This window comes from Telmatherina bonti (genome assembly GCF_933228915.1).
Source record: "Telmatherina bonti genome assembly, chromosome: 17".
In the NCBI taxonomy this organism is placed as follows: Eukaryota; Metazoa; Chordata; class Actinopteri; order Atheriniformes; family Telmatherinidae; genus Telmatherina; species Telmatherina bonti.
Genome location: NC_136615.1, coordinates 25,602,084 through 25,625,600, shown reverse-complemented (window position 1 = coordinate 25,625,600; position 23,517 = coordinate 25,602,084). Strand labels below are relative to the sequence as shown.

Genomic DNA, 23,517 nt, shown 5'->3' with positions numbered 1-23,517 from the left:
CATCTTTTCTTTTCCTGTTACCTTTTTTGTACCTTTCCCTTTGATAATAAATTTTCCTTGCATCCTTTGCTTTCCCTACCTTTTTACCTCTCCTGTGTTTGTTGTCTTCATGGAGCGTTGGCAGTCTTAAAAAAGCCTAAATGGATGTTATCGAGCATGGTGATCCTATCAGATTTGGCAGGCAGGTGACGGAAACAAATGAAAATGAAGCTAAAACTACACTAGCAGTACTTGTTAAAGAACATTTGCAGCACAGCCAAAATTGTTCACATGCTTATATTATTTCTTTGCTAGTTTTAAGGATCTGTTCTTATCAGTGCAGACAAGTATTTTTAAAGCTTATCTATAGAAAAGTAACACTTTTTTGCACGAGTATGGTCCTTAAATACAATTACAAATCATACTTAACTTCTACACTTTGGGGTTTTAGACTGAGGATTTATCAGACTTTTGGCGTGGTATCTAATGTTTCAGGGACACTACACACGTCAGGAAGTGTGGGCACACTTTATTCTCCTGACCTTACTGATTACAAGAGAAAAAAGACTGGGTATGAGTGTGTAGGAAGAATAAAAGCTTGCTTCTTTGATAGATCCATATAAAATATCAAACATTAAGATTTTTCTGTTGGACTTGTGAATTTCTTTAAATTCATTAGTGGTTTCATTGGGTTTGAATCAAATCTGAGCCAGAGTTTAAATTTGCCTGAGATGGTTAAAATGAGCTACTGTTTGCTGTTTATTGGGAATGTTTAACAAAAATGAAGATTACTTTAAATAGGTTTATAACAGGTTGTTTTCAATAAGATGATCAAATTAAAGCCTTATTTCATTTCAACAAAACTACTGTATGTTTTGAAACTTTGTCCGGTCAGAAAGGAAAAGAGACTTTTGATTCATAGATTTGTTAAATCATCCCTAGCTTTTGTTTTACTTTGTCACAAAAAAAGGATTAAGGGATAGTACAGCTAAACATTCCCATCTTTGTTTACTACTATACATCTGACACTTTCATCATCCCCAAGAGCAGAACTAAAGAAGTAGCCATCTCTTCATTTGATTACAGATGTGCTTTTCATCTTCAGGATCAGATCTAAAGTGGACACAATAGAATGTAAAATCTTATTTTTTAGCATAAAATATATGTTAAAAAGTATGCCAAGGATGTGGAAAGTGTATTTACACAGCTATCAGAAAAACTTAATTTGAAATATAATGGCAATTGTACTAATAATACGTCATATCACAGTAACAGCATATGACGAGGAACATGACATGGTATTTTGTGTTACATAAGCATGTTTGATGACCATATGGACCCTGTTTGGTTGAATGATTTCCAAACAATCTTCTCCTTTGGTCAACATTTGGCTAATGTGCTAGCTGCAGTTCACCTGTGTTAAATGAATTTAACTTGCAAGCTGACAAAAAACTCCTAACATTTCTCATTTTTTTGGTTTGGTTTTAAATTGTCAAAAAAGATCAGAAACTACACCGCAGCTCACTTCGTGTTTTGCTTAGCTCATTGTAGCGCATTGTATTTTTGTTGCACATTCAGTCAAGAAGGTGTATTTGTTGAAGGTTAGCATAAAGTAAGAGTTAATACCTTAAATTACTGAGGTTATGTGGAGCATTTTCTGGTTTAACAGATCTAAACCCTGAAAATATCCCTCCATCTGCTGCTGTCTTTGATCTCGAACACAGTTTTTAATCTCCTTCCTGAATCACATCAACCTACAAATGTGCACACACACACACACACTTATGGTGTACCTCAAGATCAACAAACTCTGAAACCAAATCATAGTGGTGCACTGTAAATCAGCCTATCATCCTCGCCATCTCAAGCAAACTGGATGAATGATCGGCTGTTTGTCAGCCATGTCTGTGAACAAAGCCAAGCAGTCTGATGAGGGCTTGTCTCCTTACAGGTCACTCATATGTTCTGAAGCTTCATTATAGTTTCTGCTGCTTCCAGCAAGTCATTCACAAAATTACTGAGATTCAGTGTTTTTCTGAATTTCCCCCCTTTTATTCCTGAGAAAACATTAACCTAAAAATAATCTTCTGTATTATTTTACATGGAACTAGTTTGCGTTGCTGTCTGGTTTTGTCTGAGTTGTAAAATGCATGTTGTTATTTTTTTTTTCTTTACGCATATTTAAGGTCAGTTTGCCTTAAAGTCTGCCTTGGCTGAATAGTAGGATTGTAGAGCCTCCAATGTACACTACAGCTCAACTGTGTGTGTGTGTGTGTGTGTGTGTGTGTGTGTGTGTGTGTGTGTGTGTGTGTGTGTGTTTTGACTTCATCTGGTGCATAGGGGATGTTTGCTTCACAAATGTGACCTTTATGCTTGACACCACCTGAGAAAGTTTCACTAATCTCGGCATAAGAGCGAGCTGCAAAAAATGTTTTTTCTTGTTCGTGGTTGTTTACAGCTAATCCTCAGAAGGATATGAAGCAGCCTCCCAAGGTTAGTTTGTGTTAGGGTTTCTTTTTGCAGGTCTGCAATTTAATGCTTTTGTGCACCACAGGCATTTGAAAGCAAGGTGACAAGGTGCGATTGAATTGTGAGAAAATGAGTAATCCTGGTTTCATCATATAGTGACCTCACTTGTTCTGTCTGCATCACTTGTTCTCTTCTTAGGAAGCCGACTTCTTTCCAAGCTTTCTATCTTTTTCCTGAGTAGATAATTTGAAAGTTTTGATAAAAATTTAAGTTACTGATTGTACTTTATTGTATATTTATTTTTTATCTGTAGCAAGATGACTAATTAGGAAAATATTAGTTATATTTACTTGTTAATCCACAAGCTATTAAAATCAGCTCTCTCTGAAGTGCTTATACAATGTAAAATAAGTGCAAGTTCTCATTCGTCAGACACATAGGACATGATTTCCTGTTTAAACAGACTGTAAAGGTAAGCCCAGTTATGCCTTATATGTTGTATATTTGCAGCCAGTCTGTGTTGCTTTTTGTCACATTCATGAAAGCAGAATATGCATTAATCATATGAAATGTTGGCTTGTGTTAACCACCCCCTCCAGGCTGTCTTGTTGTTTGTCTTTTCCAGGATCATTTTTTAAAAAAGTAAGCCAGGCAGGAATGATAAAGAAACCATGACTATTTCATATTCATGTTCTCATGTTTGGTTTTTCTTCCAGTTATCTTCTTGTTCATTGTGTAATATGACCTGATGTTACCATTTAAGTATCCCTCAGTGTGTCGCTGCATGAGTTTGAGGTTTACCAGAGTGATCTCACCTTGTATCATTCTCTTTTATTTTTAAGAACTCAATCTCTTACTTTTTCCTCTCATTCAGCTAATTTTTCTACCAGTCTTTTACCAATTTGGCCATCATTCTTTAAGCAACTAAAGCTTACCTGCCTTTCTCTGCATGTTAGGACAACCAGTTACCCAGTCTGTTGTAATGGGGGAAGCATGAAGTTCCCAGCAGAGTGACTCATCGCTCTAGTGAACTGGGGTCGTGCATGTGTGTACGACATTCAAAGTGTGTGTGGGTGGATGCATGGGAGGGGGAGGGATATCTATGGTGTGTCGGTGTGTGTGTGTGTGTGTGTGTATCCCAACATGTTTATGTAATTTGGGTGTATATGTTTCCCATGTTTTCCTTCCTGCAGTTCACATGATGAGAGCTCTTTGCCAGCTCTGTAAAGTTCATCAGATGGTAGAAATAAGTGCACAAATATACTCTTATCCATTAGAATGAAGGGAAAAAAAGACTTCTGCTTAACTTTTTTAAACGTATGGTACTCCATCGTGGCTTTTCAACTGTTCCCATGAAGTTTTCATTTTAATCTTATATATAGCCATGTGTCATCAAATAACTTTTTAAATATGGCTATTTTTAGAATGGGACAAACTTACAAATACCATAATTAGGTATGTAATGCTATTTAGCATTTCTCATTACAACTTCTGTGCTTAAAAAACTGTTCACTTGGTACTTAGGTAAGCTGCCCTTCAGGAATTATCAGAAAAAAAAAAAAGATTTTGCACAGTGTCTGCACCATAGGGTATTAAAGAGAAAAACTGATGCGAGACCAAAATTTAACTGACAAAATTTCACTATCACAACATTTCACCACAATCATTTACATCATCCTGGGTTTATTCACTCCAGTTATGATCATCAAGTCTGCTCTGACAAAAATGTTCAGTCTGAAAGAGGGCCCATGAGATGAGTCTTGTTGAGATAAGGGTTGAGTACCATTAGGATACTGCAGACAGCATTGTTGTAGTTGGTTCATTTGTTAGGTTTTAAGAAACTTTTTTTTTTTTTTTTTTTTTTTTTACAATATGCAGATTATAGACTTACTGATCTTTTTTTTTCAGTTGAAAAAAGAAAACTATTGTAAAGAATTTCCACAGACTGTATTTTTAATGCTCTGTAATTATAATTTTAATAGTTGTATTTTGTGTCACAAGTATTTAGATGAAGCCTCCAAATCACTTGATCCTCCCAGCTGTTGGTCTGAAATTGGAAATATTTTTGTCTCAACAATACATGATGCATTGACTGTGTCAAATTTCTGATTGCAGCCATATTTAACCTAACATCTGGCTCACCAGTTGAATGGTAGTTGATCCTTACCATTCAAATATATTTCTATACCTAAGTCAGGTTTTTGTTTAAAAGAAAAACTGAGCTGTGCTGTGGAAAACTGTATTTCCATCCCAATAGCTTATCCATATTCTCTGAAGTTATGTGACTACGAGTAAAGGATTTTCAGTACTTGGATTGCGAGCATTGTCAGCATCAATTATAGAGAAATGTAACTGCATTTTCCAAAACTTAGTTGTTGCACACTGCTACAATGTGTGCTACAATGAATGAAACTCTGCATATTAAAAATACAACATAAATTAATTCTTTTCATAAAGAAATGCTGCAAAAATATTTCTTTACCAAGATAACCATAGCTGAGATGAATTGTTATGCAAATTTAACATGTTAAACCTAAATAGTGTCCTTTTATTTAATTTCTTTAGACTGAACTAAACATCTTAATCCCATGTGTAAAGTGCTGCTGGCATGTTAAATCCAGTAGTGTGTTTCTGGCTACACAGGATTGAATTAGGTATAGGAACTACTGTCTTGAATAAAAAAAAAAAAGAGTTTACATGAGCTGAAAGTGCACTGCTTCACATATTAATCATGCACACTGGAAAAAAAAAACCCAAGAGGTGCCCTGTGTGTTGCGGTCTAATGCCAAAGGTTCCTGAGAAAACGTTGGCATGTGTCTCATTGGAGGCGAGACTGGGCTCGCTATTTATGGTTTTATGACTAAATCCTTGGAGCACTTTTTCCATCACCGGTTTCATTGTAATAATGTAACTTCAATGTGAACAAATCACTATAGTTCTTGAATGCAAGCAGTCCAGTTCATCATATTTTATGTAGGTATGTTTTTCTGTGTTGGATCAAACGGCAATTTCAAGTATCTGCTTCATGTCTTTATAATTACTCCCAGCAGTAGGACGGCGCCAGTCAAATGTACTTGGATTTGTGCACACACATACACATGAACACTCAAATCCAGAAACTTGCAGCATACACAGCACAACATCATGTGAGTGTGGCAGAGTTGGGTAGACCTTACTGACTAGCTATCCTGCTGTTTTATTGACTATGATTGAGTTTGACACAGCTATCATTAGCAAACACGTGTACAAGTGTCCATGCAGAAGTGTGTTTTTGCATTTCACTTTTCCTTTAAGACATTAGCAAAAGTGCAAATAGTTGATCCATCCAAACTTACCCTTAAATATTTGCTATGTTAGCACAGGATACAAATAAAACTGTTTCATAATAGAGAAACAGCTCCTCCTTGATTTACATTATTTGAATTTTATTTTTGTTCCACAAAATTGTGTCACTGTTGTAATTGCTCACGCGGCAAATTGTATGTGTGTCTCTGCGTATATATGCTTTAGGTTGTGCCTGCATATTAAGGCTGTGTCGGATAACAGAGAGCAGATGTGGGTTGGTAGATGGGTGTATGTTTAAAGAGCTTGTCATTGGCTCACACAGAGCAGATGTGTGTTGGGCCATCATGTACCTTTGGCTAGTAGCCGTACTGACTCAAACTTTTCTGCTACATTTAATATGCTAAACCAAATGGCATGAACCAAATTCAAAATACAAGAACGTCAAGATAGTATTAGCAGTTGCACACTATTGGGGTGTTGTTGGTCAGGGCAGTGGTGCGTGCACTGAAAGATGTTTTAGGTCAGTTCTCAAATGGCTTGGATTCCTTCAACAATTAAGATGCCGTGGCTGTGGAATTTTCCAAACCACTGTTATAAAATGATGTGGTTTATGATAATATTCTGGTCCTTCCACACAGATATACATAAATAAACATAATGGATATTGAGATCCCATCTACATTTCATTTGGCTCGTGGGGTAATTTCATTTGTCACCTTTTTGTTCACTGTTTATTTGGATTCAGTGTGTGTTCATTTACAAGACAGCCAGATTTTGTAAACAACTGTATCTAGAAAATGTGTGGGTTTTCTTCATAGTGGTTTACTTAACATTTTTAAGTTATCCGCTACATCTCAGTGCTTTTAAAAGAGCACAAAGTTTTGTTTTTTTTTTTAATGTCGCCAAGGGTCTTAACTTTTCTACAATGCTACAAACAATTTTAATGGACCTTGCTACTGCTTTTGGAATCTGGATATATACACACACACTGCACATAGAGAAGAGTAAGGACCATTGAATCCAACGGATTTGGGTTAATGCTTCACATCAAACAAGAATAAAAACCTTATTTTCTAAAGGATAATGATCATTTACTGTACTGATGTGTTGCACACTTTCATAGCAAACCTGTTGTACATAATGAACAGTGGATACTGTTTTGCTGCTAGAAGGTGGTTTACTTCTAGTGTTGGCAGCCATGAAGGTTTCTCTGGACAACATCTGCTTGGTTATGCTGTTTCTGGTCATTTGCTTTCTCTCAAGGGGGTTCTGCAGAGTCTCTAAAATGGAACAAAATGTCCTGGCCTATATAGGTGATGAGTGAAGTCTTCATGAAGCTGATTGCTAAGAAGATGGATATTTTTCTGGGTAACTTAAATACTATTTACTTTGGTTCAGGAAAACACAGCCATTATGGATGGTAGGGCTGTAGTTATCAATTATTTTAATAATCGATTAATATGGCACTATAATAAATCGATGAATTGGGTGAACGTTTTCTTTTTTCTCTTTAAAGATCTTATGACTGAAAGGCAAAGCAGCTGTAACTGTTAGTCAGTGAAAGTTACATATTTAATAGGGCTGTGAGAATATGCTTGTGTCCCCATTCGATTTGATTATGATTTCTTGGGTGCCGATTCGATTTAAATTGTTATTCTCATGATTCTTCGATATTGCTGATTTTTGTAGACTAAAAACAAAAAAATGTACAAAAGTTTTATTGCTAGTCATTTTTCTCAATTTCATTTAGGAAAAAACAGCGCAGTAGCCAGATCATCATTCTGCTGGTATAATGCCCATGAAGGCAAGTAAAAAGATCAATAAAAACAGTAAAAATGGCAAAAAAATTTATAATGGATTATTTTTATTTATTTGAAGAAAAAAAAATCTATTTTTAACAAAGAAAAAAAAAATTGATTTTAAAATTGTGAAGCAAAAAATCCTGATATAAAATTATTTTTATTTGATTTTCCAAGCCTAATATTTATATACTATAATAAACTCCATTGCATTTCAATGTCCTTAGCAGCTACGGCAATATGTTCTGACTTTAAACAAGGCAACAAAAAATAGATGATTTCACCAATAATGACATGACCTAGTCATGCGCGCATAGACAGTTGAAGAGTAATTAAAAGAATATATTTTATTTTGGATGTGTCAGCAGGTTTTAAAGTTATAATGTCTGTTGTCCACATGTAAAATGGTAAAGCCTTTCTGAAGAACATGACACTAAAATTAGCACTTGACCACAGACTGGGAGAAAAAAACCCAACCCTGGATAAGTAGTGGCAATGTGATTTAATTAAAAGCTTTAAAAAGTACCTGCTAAATCTTTTTATCTTCATTTCAACTCTGACTGACATACCTGAACAAGTGTCTGCTGCTTGTGCCTGAAGTGTCCAGTGTCTGATATGTAAACTCAAATTTCTGATTTTTAGTGCCTGGAATAAAAATGTGCATTTTATGTTTTTCAGTAAAAGCAACAAGTTGTATATAACGTGTGTCAGAGTATGGGTCAGTGCTTTTGAAGCACAGGCCCTTTTTCATTGTTCTTGCAGTCACTGTCACTTTCAGAGCAAAATCCAGGACACACCTGATTTTCATCCACTGCTGTTGGTTTAATGTTATCCTGCTTTGCCAGGCCGGTTCAAACGATACATATCAGCCAGTATCTCTTTTAGACTAATAATTATGTGCATTCTTTCAAATCACAGGAAAATGGGGAGACAGTGAAGCCTAGTAGAGATGGGCTGATATCGATACTAGCATTGGAAAAACTCGTTAATCCTGCCAAAAGTCAAGGGATTGGGATCGCGAGCATTTCTGTGTAAACACCATTTGATACCTCTTGCAGCCTTGCATTTGCATTTGGATGGCCATCATATAAAGGATAGGATTATGAGGAGTTTGCTGCCTTAAAGGAAAAGCACCACGAATCACAGAAAACGGCAACAGTTTCTTATTTTTACAAACATGAAAAATTTGCAAAAGGAAACCAGAAAGCCACAGTAATCGTAGATAAAGTTTTATGACTTATTGTCCTGGATGGCCAGCTCCTACCCATTATGGAAAACATTCACTGTAAGTTCAGTTTCAACATTTTATTTCTTAAATATTTATTATGAGTGTTTTCACTTAATAATCAATGTTTTCAGGTGTAAATATTTTAGTTATATATAGGTAAATACATATACATATATATATATATATATATATATATATATATATATATATATATATATATGTATGTATGTATGTATGTATGTATGTATGTATGTATGTATGTATGTATGTATGTATGTATGTATGAATGTATGTATGTATGTATGTATGTATGTATGTATGTATGTATGTATGTATGTATGTATGTATGTATGTATGTATGTATGTATGTATATATATATATATATATATATATATATATATAATGTATTTATTATATATATTATATATATTACAAGTTTTCAGGTGTAAATATTTTATATTATATATATATATATATATATATATATATATATATAATATAAAATATTTACACCTGAAAACTTGTAATATATATAATATATATATAATATATATATATATATATATATATATATATATATATATATATATATATATATATATATATATATATATATTGGCAGATACCTAAACCTCTGGAATGGGGATTAATATTGGATGAAAAAAAAATGGCATCAGAACACCCTTAAAACTTGGTGTTTATTGAGCCAACAATATGCAACATAGGAGTTATGACTTTTTTACTCATCTATAACCCACCTGCTGTTCAGAGTCAGAGCTTCAGGTCTCTATAACTCTTACAAAGACCCTGGTTTGGACTGAATGCTCCTTTTGGGATATGTTAAAGCCAAGAAACTGTCATTCCTTTATGTATCTTCACAGTGGAGACAGAAGTTTCAGATCTTGGCTATGGTTAACATTTACACATGCTGGTGTTTACTGTGGCACTGGCAGGCAGGACAGAGGTTTTTCTCATCCCTCTCAAGCAGCCTAATATAAACACTACTCAACACCTTGATGCATGCACAGGATTGATGGTAGACTGTGGCTGGGATTTGGCATCTATCGTTTAGCATAGCATAGTTTTACTCGTTCTTCTCCGTCATCACAAATCCTCTAGGTAGCAGTAACAGAAAATGTAACAAGTCACCAGATGTGCCATTTTGTTTTAAAAGAAGAGGAAGTTCATTCTCCATCAACAGGTGCAGCTTAAAAGATCTGACATATACTAAGTAGGCTATTTGTTAGTTATTGGTCAGTTGGATTTACATACTTCCTTGTTTCCTTGCAATACACAACTGTGAGATCAGGTGTGAGTAGTTACATTAATGTTATTAGTGACATGTGAAAAGTGTCATGACCGTGTTTATTTTTAATTTAGACTGTAGTCAGATTGATGTTTTTTTTCTGTATTTTTATCTCGAGGCCAGTTTTATTCAAACTAGAATAATAGCTGTAACATTAGCATTATATTTCAGACTCAGAACAATGTAGAGTAAATGTCGTTGATAATTACCTGAAATGATTACTAACTGTTCTGTAATTTATTGCCTTAAAAATAAACATTGATTGGATTTGAAATCTTGATAATAATCTTTGGTTTTACATTAGAGCTGGATTTAACTGGGTTTAAACAAGAAATATCAGTGGAATGAAAACAGCTCTCAACTAAGAGAAGGAGGTCGACTTGCCAGAAATGGAAAATGGTACATTATTTTTTCTTTTTTGTAGCATGTGTGGTAGTGGATGTTCTTGTCATTATGATTTAAAATCAGTTTTCTCAGTTGATCACAAAAAGACAAACGCACACTGCAGAAAAAGGCACATTTGTCTGCAGATGTGTGTGTTCAGTTCGGCTTTACCCCATTATACATTTCAGTGCCTGTTTATTTATATACGAGTTTGGCTTCAGTATTACAAACAGGGTTGCGGTCTTCATTCAACAGTGTGTGTATGTGTGTGTATGTTTGCATGTGTGTGAATGGCTGGCATATGGTAGCCATCTTGTACTGGCGACAGAGTTGGAGGAAATTCCAGCGTTGTGGAGCCGAGTCCAAGATACTCCTGCTGCCACACACACACAAATGTGCACACAATCACTCAAACGTACAGGTTTATGATACTTCTGCCAAACCTCCATATAGCAAGTAATATTTTACTTCGGAAAGTCCTAACAAGTTGATGGAAATGTGTCAGTAATAAGCCAAAAGCTGTTTTGCATTCAAACCTCTCTCTCTCTCTCTCTTACAGATCTCTCTAATGCTCCCCTTTCTCTCTCTTTCTTTTTCACACACACACTTAAGCCTCAATCTGTAGAGTTTTTGGTGTTATCTTTGTACACACATGGCAGTCATTCCTCCTTTTGTGTTTAGCCAAAACAAAATGTATAAGTAAATCAAGTAAATTGCAATCTTGCAAGTTTTAGCTGTGTTAAGGTCTTTATTATGCTTGTAATCTGTTATAGCAGCCCATTCAGGTAGCAAGGATTAATATGAAATGACATCTGAAAGAGTTATCTTTAATTTTCTATACTTTTCACAGCCAAGCACATGAGAAAGAAATAGTTTGGCCATGTTTGCATTTAGTTTAATTATCCAATGTTAACTGTCTGTGAATGACACGTGTGTGATATAGGGCTGCATGATATCAGAAAAGACATCCAATATGCAACTATACTGTTGAAAGTGGCAGTAACATTATCTGTCATAAAAAATGATGCTACTCTATTGCTTTCCATACAGAACTCCATTTCACAGACGTGTGCTTAACTTTATAGCTTGTACTATAATGATGTTAGTAGTCTAAGGTCTTTATTCTGTATGATACAGCTTTCTGTCCTAGGTGGGGACTGCTTCTAAAGAGTCCCAAACCACAGTACTGCAATCAGCAGACATATTCAGATGCACAGTGACATTGTTTAAACCAAGACTTTCTCCTTGCAGTCCTACCATTCACACCATTGTTCAGTTCAGAGATCTTTATTCACTCTTAGAGAGTTCTCAGGTCACAGTACAACAGAAACACCCTAAATAATAATAATTAGTAACTGATAACATAAAGTCATGCAAAGTTTTAGTGAAGTAGAATTGTTTGTGACAGCTCAGACAAAACTAAAATAACAATGAACATGACACTAGTTACTCTAAATGCAGCAATGAAAAGCTTAAACAACAAATAAAATCAAACAAATACTGATAAATAAATACTAAGTCTCAATATACCAGTGTTTAAGAGTCTGATTGCAGAAGGGATAAAGGATTTCGGGCATGTTTTTGTTTTCCTTCGTGGGAGAAGAGCACCTTCCAAAGGGTGTCAGAGAAACCTGAATGTCTGACTTAAATGAGACATCTTGTTTTTATTATTACTTGTATACAAGATTCCTAATTGTGTCAGCTGAACTCCAATGATCTTGGAAGGCAACGCTATAGCCTTAGTAGGAGGAAACCCCGCCCACAGCTAAAAACAACTGCGTGACAACAGGATACTCGAATATGACGAATATAGGCATTTTCTATATCGCACAGAGGACTAGCCACGATATCTCGAGTATACTCGATATATCGCCCAGCCCTAACCTGATCATTATCATACACTGAAAACACTTATTATTCCACCTTCAAATTATTTTCTTGTTCTCAAGGTTCCCAAACTTTATGGACTCAAAAACTTGTATTAATAGATTATTTTTCAATTTGAATAAATGATTTTGGCTCATTAACTGTCATAACATGATTGTGTTTTCTTTGATTTCTAAAAGCATTGGAGGATGATCTTTTGGTATTTTCGGTCATATTTTTAAAGAAATGCAAAAACCATGAAGAGCATCAGAACTTCTATGTAAAACCTCACAATGCAGAACAATATAACTAAAACATGATGCTATTGGATCAACGAAGCTATTAACCTTCCCGTTCTTCCTGGTCCTGTATCTCTAGCACTTACTTTGGTAACAGATTACCTATACTTATCTCCTCTTATCCCTCTCAGGAGCATGATCTCTTATTTTTCCCTCTTCAGCTTTTACTTTATCTCATATGTACTCAAGACCTTTCAGCAGATAGTGTTTATTTTAAAGGTTGACAGAACTTTTCTTTTTTTTACATGTTAATAGTGGCTTTCTTTCTAAGTAATTTAAACTGTCATTAGCTGCAGCTCAAAGATTACTCTTGGATAACACTTAGTTTCTTTAGGCTCCAGTTGGTGCTCTGATTGCCAGATGCTGTAGTCTGACCAACCACCAGGACACAGTTTTTCCCTCTCAGCTCAACAGGCTGGATGAACAGGCTCGAGTTTGGACAACTGTGATCATGTCCTGATATCTAATTCTTCTATTGGATGCTATGTTTTATATGTGTGTGTGCAGCTTATGTCCTGCCTTTACTTGTTCCGTAAACTCAGTCACACCCACAGAACTGACCCACAAAGAGAGAAATTGAATGGAGAAAATTTAAAGGCTGAATGGAAGAAAGACGTACACTGTGTGTCCTCAGAATCACAGAGAGCAAGGCCTGCAATAAGGAGCTTCAGCTACAGAAAAACAGATGCACATACAAGTCTGTCAGCAATGTTGTTGTCGCCTTGCCGCCTGGAAAGGTCAAACAGACTGGGTGTGATATGATTGCCATGGTGACCTGGGTAAACACCAGAGCCATTGTAGTCGTCCTCCCACCGTCTTGGTTGTGTTAGTTTACTTGGCTGTGCACATGCAGTCACAAAGTGCTCTTTCGCTCTTATACATAAATGCACAATTAGGTTAGTTAATCACTCATTTTGTCATCATTTTAATTTCAGATGTGGATGTTGGTCACACACATAAATGAACACACTCAGATGAGCACATTATGGAGGCAATGGACTAAATGATACATCATTCTTTGTTAAAGTCTAATTTATGACATAGCCTCTAATGACCTGTTCTTGTGGACAGGACATCCTGTAATGACATGTTATGTCACTGGTCAACAAACAGTGTGACTGTGTGTGTGTGTACAAAGGATTACCTTCTGGAGTAAAAGTAAGATTTAAAAAACTGCAGAGATTTTCATGCTCATTTTTTTTCTTTACCCCCCCCCCCCCCCCCCCCTTTTTTTTTTTTTTTTCCCCCAACACCCACACACCCACACACTTTTTCACTGTCCCCCCCACCCCCCTTCTTCTTTCTTGCCTTGGAAAGCTGCCTGAATGTGCAGCGGCTTGCTGGAGTATAAGTGACTCATCACGTGGGATTGTGCTACAGAGAGGACTGCTTAATAGAGCCTTTTTGGATTGGGTTACTCATCATGAGTGTGCGCACACACCTCATTTTACTATGTTGTCTGTTTTACATTGCAACTTCAAAATAAAAGAATCTCCTGCCTACATTTAACACATTCAACTATTTCACCTTTGTCAGTCAGGATGCATCATATGCCACTCTTATTAATCCCAACTTGGAAGGAACATTTCTCATTTAGGATTTTTTTTTCATGTTTTGTTTCACCAATTACCTTTATTCTCTCTGTAGTTGTTATGTCAAAGAAATGTGAACAGTTTTCCTTTCATGAGGAAATTGTGCAGACTAGAGTTTGGTGGGTTTGTGACATCTGTTATGTCCTTTGAGGATGTGGGAATTCTTGCTCTTTGAATACATCCTAGTGACAATATCCATGGCTACATTCCCCTGTCTATTGTGGGAATGGAAGAGACACAGCAGAGTGATGGGGGTGTGTGACTCAGAGAATAGGCTTGTGATTACACACACATACACAAAACCTAGAAAGAAAGGGCATTGACACGGGAATCTTATTGCAGTCCTTGAGGAGGATGTTTGTCCACTTTTGACAGTTAAAAGCAATCACGTTGTGGCTGATTGGCATTAAATTTCATTGGCTTTTAGATAAATTTCGGGAAATTTTGCAGGTACTGCAACAGGTTAATTGTTATAAAGAAAGAAATCAGGAAACCTTATCCAACTGCTTTGAAAAAGTAGTTCAGAAATTATTTTGTAGTAATTGCAGCAATTTCAATGTTTATGGGCTGAGCTGCCACCAACCTGCTTTCATTACTGTTTTTGATTCAAATTTTGAAGATTTGACTAAGAAAAGGTGGATAGTTACTATTAAAGAAAAAAAAAGCTTCATATTGGTTTTCAAAAGCAAACATATTTATAAACTGCCTTGAGTGCTGTCTGACTGCTTCAAAGAAGAATTCATGTGCATTTAATTGAACAGAAATTTATACTTCAACTGGGAAACATTAAAGTCATGTGACTCACCAGCCGTTGACTGGTCTGAGCCTGCAAACTTCTCATGTGATTGTTTCTAGATATGATTTCCAAGTTATTCTGAGAGCTTCAAGTCATTCCTGGGGAGGGATTATCTATTTTCCCCTCATAAATTCCCACCATAGTTGTTTTGTTACTCTTTGAGGTTTTCTAAAATGACTGAATTACAACTTCTGATGTAACCCTTTTGTCGCCTCATGCAGCTTTTACTTCAAACCAGTCAATGAAAATGTGTCTACTTCATACTCTGCTGCTCGATTCATATTTATTGTGTTAGTTACTAGTTACTACCATCCAATTGATACTCTGCATCAGCAGGAAGATTGCAAACACGGGTTGAGAGTCTGAGTTTTGAAAAGACTGAATGCTGGTGTTTTCTTTTCACTTGGAACAGTAACCCTGCCTCATTAAGGAATGTCACTTTGTCACATAATGTGGTTTCCATTTTTTTTTTTTTTTTTTTTTTTTTTTTTTGGTTTCTAGCAGAGAATTATAGCTTTTTAAAAAACTGAAACAAATGTGTATTTACAAAATGAATCACAACGTGACAGTGGTTGAAGTGTTTCTATCCAAGAAGTTGGATCATTTCTGTAACACAGAAAAAATAAAGGCTATTGGGGAAGGCCAAATACTGAGGGTATTTACTGCTATGCTTAAAATGTATTTAGGTTTAATCAGTGTCACTGTTGGTCTTCCTTATGTTTTTGTGGATTTTGTTCGAAGTTAGATATACTTAGTCCTACTGATTGTCAGTGTCTGCCTCAAGATTCAGTTGAAGATTGTTGCTTATTGGCAAAACAACAGAACAGAACTCTTGCTAAATGTTAGAGAAGGGGAATTGGAGACCTCTTTGCAAACATGTTTACTAAACCTTGTACTTTCAATGGGAAGAATTTAGGAAAACGGAGGGAGGGAGAAGCTAAACTCTTAATATTTGTGAAGGGAGTTTGAAGACTCAGAGGTGGTTCAGTGTAAAGCCAGGCATACATGGGATCCAGTGAAAATTGCATGGGAATATGGGAAGATGCATCTTGTATGCTCTTGACTGATAACCCAGAAGGTTGGCAGTCATTTTACTGCTTTGTCTTTGGACTAAAGGCTTTATGCACTTTGCCTGCAGTGTCAGCTACACTGGTGTGTGAATGAGTATGGATGTTTGGTGGTGGTTGGAGAGGCTGCTGCACATAGAGCTTACCATCACCTGTGTGTAAATGTTGACTGCCTAAAAAACAATTACTTTACAATTTCTCAAGAGCAGATTTGGATATAAGTTACACTATGTTATTAAACCAGTTGTCAGACGTTGAATAAGGTGCCTTATATAATCAGACTAAACTTTGCAGACATGCATTTAACTAAATATTTATTTCAGACTTTTTAGCACATCAACATGTTTACAGTTTTTTTTTCACCTGTAAAATAATAGGATTCTAAAGCATGAATTTATTTAAAAAAAAAAACCAAAAAAAAAACTCAGGTCTTTTTTAAGTCCAGTGGACTTATTGCAGATTAAATGAATTGGCAACTTTTCAGACCTTTTGAAGTTGTTTCTTTACTTTCCAGCTGTAAACCTGTAAGTTCTCACAACTACTCAAAAAAGCTGAATCCTCATTTTCCATCTAAAACACAGCTTTTCATGGACCAAAATAGCCAATAAAGTAATTCATTTAGTTGTTTATTGTGGACTAAAACTTATAGAAGAGCCTGTTTAATGAGCAGCCTGGAAAGTTCTTACTTATTATCATTTGTCTAATAAGTTATTTTCCATTATTTTCAGTATTCTTAGGCATTATAAAGAAAACACGTTTCTTAAATTACTATGAGTAATATATGTTGGCAAAGGTCTCTGCACCTGTGTGTCAACAGCAGAGTTCACCAGTGCTCCTACCAGGGTGCAATTGTGGAATGTACTGTAAGTAAAGAGGCTTTAGTTAAAAAAAAATAAAAAATAAAAAAAATAAAAATGAAAAGCGGGATTGATAGAGTAGGGGGAATGAAAGCAAGAGCGGGAGAAGAGGTGTAAGATTTAAATTTGCTGAGTGCACAGTGGTGAATGTAACACTGCTGTGCTACATCAATGGAAACGATATTTGCTACTGCTCACTGACAAAGGCTTGAGAGCAATTTTGGGGGGGGGGGGGGGGGGGGTGTCTTTGTGTCATCTGTACAGTTATTTCTGCTGTTTTCTTTTGACTGATACACATGCAACTTTTGTCTGGAGAGGGAGGTGCGCAAATCTACTTTCCAGTAGTTAGTCTGTGTCTTTGAATGAATGCCACATTTGTTTCTTTGATTTTTCATTTAAAAAATATGTGTTAAAAAAAAAAGAAAAAAAGCCTGAGTTCGGTGAGTTTAATGGGCCTATAGTGATAGTAACTGGATACATATCTACTGTTTTCAGTATGTGTAATTCTGTGGGGTCAAGCTGTGAGGGAGTTGTTGTTTAAGGTCACTCAATGTGTTTAACACACCACGTTGGGGTCATGCAGAAAAGGTAGACATTTTCTAACAAGCATGATTTAAGAGTTATTGTGAACTTGTTGTTTTACAGTTTTGCACAGATTATAAATTAATGTTTAAAACATCTTACACTTCTACCATAGCTTAAACACAGGGACTCTCATAACACTTCTGTAAAACAAACGCAACACCCTGTTTTCCTCATGAAACATTTCTTCTATTTATTTAGAAGTTTAAATAAACACATGATATGTTTGACAGAGATGCCACGAACCAGATGTTACAGCCTTAATCTTACTAAACCACAGCACATGTTTTGAAGCACTTGTAAGAAAAGCTCAAAGTTCAGGTTATTTGTGTTGCCAAGATTGCACAAATTGTCCAGCAGCTAATGGAGTTTTTCAAAGTTTGATTTTGTTGTTAGGAATTTGTTTGCCGGTATTTTGCTAGTTTGTAGAAAGTACAAAAAAGAGGGGTTAAAACCATTATTTCTATTACTGCATCTGATATTGTCTGCAGCCTGCACCTAAGAAACCCTTTCTGTTCTTGAAAATACACTTGCAGATTTTGGAGTAATTGTTTGAAGGCACATATTTTTACATTCAGTGTATCAATAAAAGTTGAATCCATCATGTAAAGACGCGTTCACCTTTGTCACTGCACAAATAAACTATACGAATGACTGGCTGTGTGTAGCTTGGTAATTTGAGTTTGTATCTCAATAGGCATCTTTGTAGCTCTTTATTAGCAGTAATTTTTGTTATTTCATTTGATTTTCATAACACTTGAGCTGTGGAGAGCTGGGAACCTAAAAATGCATTGCCAAGTACTTTGTAGAAGTGGTTATTATGAACAGTAAACAGCAGCTTGTTGCTACACAAGGGTTGGAGCAGTTTATCTACATCACTGATTGTGACAGCACTTATGTTTCAAATATCTAATGTCAGTCTTAGTCTCACCCATAGACTGCAGTTCCCCCCTCATCTAGGGCTAGCTCCAAAACAGGGCAAATCCCCATAGACTCCCATGTTAAAAAGACCAACTTCAATGCAGAAATGAACATGCTTACAGCCTGGTAAAAAAAATCCATTTTTGGTTAAACAGGTCAGGTTTACCTCCATGACAACTGTGGGGGGAGTGATTTTTTTTCTAACTCGCCTGTTTAAAAGTAATTTAATCTCGAAATTCGGCACATTTAAGGGTGAGTCATTTTGTTTGGCAGGTACCCGATCTCCCGGTTAAAAAACGTGAATTAGGTTTAGCCCGCTTACCTCCGTTAACTGGTTAGCTCCTGTTATCTCCGGGACAGCTTGGTAAGCTCTTAGCTACAGGCAGGTTGGAATTTGGTAAATGTCAATCATCCACCATGACGCTCACAGCCCCCCTCTTAGCTTTTCCTTTTTGTCCATATTTGTATTTTCCGGACGAGACGACACGCATGCCGCTGCTTAGATGGCGATGGTGGGAACTGCCCACCGAGCTTCAATTCAGCTTTTCAGAAACCTATATGTGACGTCATGGAAGCTACGTCCATCTTTCTATACAGTATATGGTCTTACCTAATGTCAGGATAATGATAGTTGGTTTTATACAAACACACATATATACACACACACACACGCACACGCGCACACACGTGCACACACACGCTATATATATATATATATATATAAAAATATATATATATATATATATATATATAAATATGTGTGTGTGTGTATGTGATATATATATGAATGTGTGTGTGTGTGTATGTGTATGTATATATATTTAAATCAATTGATTTTTTTTTGTTTACTTTTTAGTATTATTTAGTGTTTCATGAAGCACGATGACACTTTTTGACCAGGAGGTTATTGGAGTCAGAGATGCAGCACTTTTGCTTCATGTGAAACTGAAAAAAACTCTCCACCTTTTAATACAGTCCAAGGTTGAGAAACACTCAGGGATTAGATATCTGTAATTAGTGCTGGTCACACCTAACATGCCATCAGCTGCTTTGACTTCCATAGATAACAGCTGATAAGTATGAATTTGGTTGAATGGTCAGTATATACTCTTGAAAAAATTTGAAGCAGCAATATGAGAGGTGGAAATTGCATTTATATTTTGCCTTTTTTTTCTTTTTTCTTTTACATTTGGTAGTTTTTGAAGTATAGTCACTAAAAATGTCATGAAATACTGTTATACTACTGTGATTCTTATAAGATCTCTGTTCATAGAACTCATCAGTCATCTTCTTATGTGATCTTTGTGAGGTAGGTTCTTCGTGAGAAGCAGTTGTTTGGCATTGAGGGGAAGGTTTTCTTTCTGCAAAGATGACAAGTTCGCACTACTGCTTTGTGTGACTTTTTAAGTTAGTCAACCCACAGAAGATGTTCTCTTCAGTTTCTGTACAGACATGACATTGAAACTATTCCAAAGGAAACACTGAATAGTCTTTATAGAATACACAATCACAGTTTAAAAAAAGAGTATTAAAAAGCTGCATCTCTGCTGTTGGTTCTATCTGCTGTTTTTAAAGTATGAAGGAGAATTAACGTACTCAATTGGAGTTTTGCAGATCTAGATACTTTGTTGTCTTTCTCTACTTTTAATGTTTTTATATTTTATTATTTGTTGTGTTTTTTTTTTTTTTCAATTTTGTCTTGAAGTCAAATTTACTTTTTTTTATTTTGGAAAAAAAAACCTTGCAGCAGTTACAAGGCAGAGGTGATTTCCACATGTAATGCAGAGTAGGGCGGCACAAGTAATTGGATTTTGATCGTGATCTCGATTTTGGTGGCCACATATAAAGAAACCTGATCGTCAACGATATTTATATTCAAAACGCGAGCTCTGCTCCATGTGTCCATATATATGTATATTCATATATATGTAAATTTGCCAGGTAGGTTCTTTACAAGTGGTGCATTATAAATACATGTTTTTCCAGGCACAATTAATAATTGTGGTTACAGTAGTGATGAAAATAATTGTGATTATTGTTTTGGTCATAATTGTGCAGCCCTAATGCAGAGTTTACCGCTTTAAGCAGGACATGTTTACAGTTTGATTGATAAAAATGGCCCCCTGTAGTTTTTATGTTGCTTCTGCAAAGACAAGAGTAACCAAAGTAAAGAGAATTGTAGAGTTTTTTTGAAAGTTTGTCTTGGCAGGATGCAGATTATGATGATTGTGATGAAACTACTGTTATAATTTTTTATTCTTACTGACACATTATTCCGACTTTACAATGAAAAACTTCATTTTAACACATTGTCTCTGTCTCTCTAGATGCCAGGCCTTTTGTCCAGTCCTGTATGTCTGACAGTCATCTGGTTCTTATCTTTGTCACTGCCTTCCAGTCGTGCTCAGATTCAGACCAATGAAGGTAACACACACAGACACACAGACACACTCACTCAGAATTGAACTTGTATTGGACAACACACAGTTATGACTGTTTTCTTTGCTCAATATTAGCCCATTTGTTTTATTAGCACATTTTTCACGTCTCCATGTCGCATGTAAGGTATCTTAAAGTTTTAGGTAAATGTTGAAATGTAGAACAAAAGAAATGACACACCTAAATGAAAAAAAAAAAACTTTACCACAGATTACCAATATCTGAAAGCAATGTCCTTAAAAAACAGGATATAATAAAAGAAAAACCTGACAGAGGGGCCTCACATTTGTATCTGAACCCACAGTCTATCCATCTTCATGTGTTTCAGCTTCATCTAATAGCTCCTTTGGAATATCCTTGTAGCTGCAAAAATGTTATGTTACACCTGTCAAACTGTGTTAATGTTGACATTGTTGCAGTTGGCCAAAGAAATGGAAACCAATTATGAGTCTTTGTGACAAGCTGTTGGTTGAAAAAAAAGGTTAAATTTAATTCAATTTATATTCTTTTGGCAAATTGTCTGGTATGTGTGGACACAACAGTTGTCAAAAGTTAGTTGGATTTTCATATTTATAAATGATAGGTCAAAAAAATCCAAACGTGGCAAAGGCTTTACTAAAAGTGAGCGAAATTGTTGCCAATGTCCAAACAAAATCTACAGAAAACTCTCAGAAATCCTGGAAAATGATTGTTAAAGACCACTTTAGGAGGTAACTAGATGGGTTTATGGTCAAATTGAAATAAAAAATAGCTCTTTTTTTTCACAGCACTCTGTAGCATGTGACAATATTTGCCTGGAAATACAGACACATACAGGAGACACTCTATAAAGGACCTAGCACGGATTCCTTTGTAAACTATTTTAGGTGCGAAGTGCTGACGGGATCTAAATCTATTACTGAAATAAGGAGGGTGTAAAGTGGAAACAGTGCAGCTCACCATCATAAAACACATTTTGGATTAGGATTTTTGAAGTTCAGCTTCAGTAGGTCATGTTTGCTCCCGGCAAACATGAGTTCTGGTGTTTGAGTCTTTGATTTGCTGAACCTCAGGGAGAAAATTCTTTCCATCTTTATTTGTTTCTACCCATCTGTTTCTTTTTCTTATATTTTCTCTTCGTGTCATTCTACCTCTGTAGTAAATCTCTGCCTTGATTCAGTCACATTAATCACTCCAGCAAAAAGAATAGCTAGCCTATAGACCTCTTGGATGAAGTTGTTAAATGTTTTCCTTTCCCATTTATCCAACCCTTCAGCAGCTCCACAGTCCCATTTTTATTGTTTGGAAAGTACTAAGTTTCATCCACTTTGCAAGTTCTGTGTCTACCCTGCCATCTGATTTCAATGTGAGGAAAAACCTGCACCCTGTCAGCTTGCATCTGCGTGTGTACATCTGTGTGCGTGGATATGAGTACAACAACGCATGTTTATGTGCGAGTGTCTGTGTGGTTTTTATGTCTGCGTGTGCACGCGTGTCGGGTTGCTCTTGCCAGAGGCAGAATCAGATATGAGTGGAACGCTGCGGGTTTAGGGAATAATGCACTTCACTGCCAATAAAACATGAATACACACATTCAGGCCGGCCAACTCTTTGCACTCCGCTGAGGCCCCAGGGAGCACACACACACACACATATAGAAACAGAGGGTGCAGAGAGTGTATGTTTTCAGTAGTTAAAGGGAAAAAGAAAAAAACTGGATAAAACTGGTGAGGAGACTCTGAATAATAGGATTGAAACAGATGGAAAGACTTACACTAAGGGGGCTACAATAAGTAGAACGAGGGGAAAACTGTAGTAATCTGAATACAGCTTTGACTAAAGGAATTGATTCTTGCTTTTCCCCCCTGCTGTTCTGAGAAACTGCCCAACATGGTTCTGTCCTTTATCATAAAGCATCAGTCTTGACCCTAGTGCAGTACTCTCAATCCCATATTGACTGCTACAACATACATCCAAATTCAATGGGTCTGTTTCACCAACATCTTCTTACGATCTTCTTAAGATAACTCAGAAAGATTCTTAAATGTATTCGTAGGCTGCAAGATTGCACATATTTTCCCCTTTAGATAAATGAATTCTAGTTGAAAGGTAGTGCCAGCTGGCACTAATTTGCAGGTAAATGCCCAAAAATGCCCATAAAAGGTTATGAGACTGACAGTGTGTGCAGACAGACAGAGGTGAGGCAGATGAGTGAAAATAATACACACAATGCACAAAAGAAATTAAATTAAATGGATCATAATAATAAAGGTGTCCCCAGAAATTTGTTTGTTCACATTCCTGATTCTGAGAGTTGGTCAGTGGCTGTATTAACCAGAAGGTCAGGGCTTAAACTGCATCTCCATTTTGCAGATTTTATGTTTAACAAGCAGCACATCTATTGAATTTTTTTATTTTATTTTATTTTTTAAAACAGTAGTTTGGCTTTTGATTGTAAGCTATAATTGGAAGTACAACCAACTTAAATTGGTATAATTGTTTGTGTATTTGTGAAGCAGTTCCTGTTCCACCCATGTTTGATGTTTAATGTATTGTGATTTCAGAAAAAAAAAACTTCCTGAATGAAACAGAATAGAAAATGTTCACTCATCATGGAGATGTTTTCATTTCTCTTTTGCCTCTCACTTTATAATGTTTCACAGCTTAG

The 23,517-nt window shown here is 36.0% G+C and overlaps 1 protein-coding gene across 1 annotated transcript in view; it reads left to right on the top strand.

Annotated features, from left to right (window-relative positions):
* il11ra (interleukin 11 receptor subunit alpha) overlaps positions 1 to 23,517 on the top strand; it is a 45,179-nt gene that overhangs the window by 8,190 nt on the left and 13,472 nt on the right. Inside the window, exon 2 of the mRNA XM_079256207.1 lies at positions 20,759 to 20,855. Within this exon, the coding sequence (XP_079112333.1) occupies positions 20,759 to 20,855 (97 nt within the window). The remainder of the gene's footprint in view (positions 1 to 20,758; positions 20,856 to 23,517) is intronic.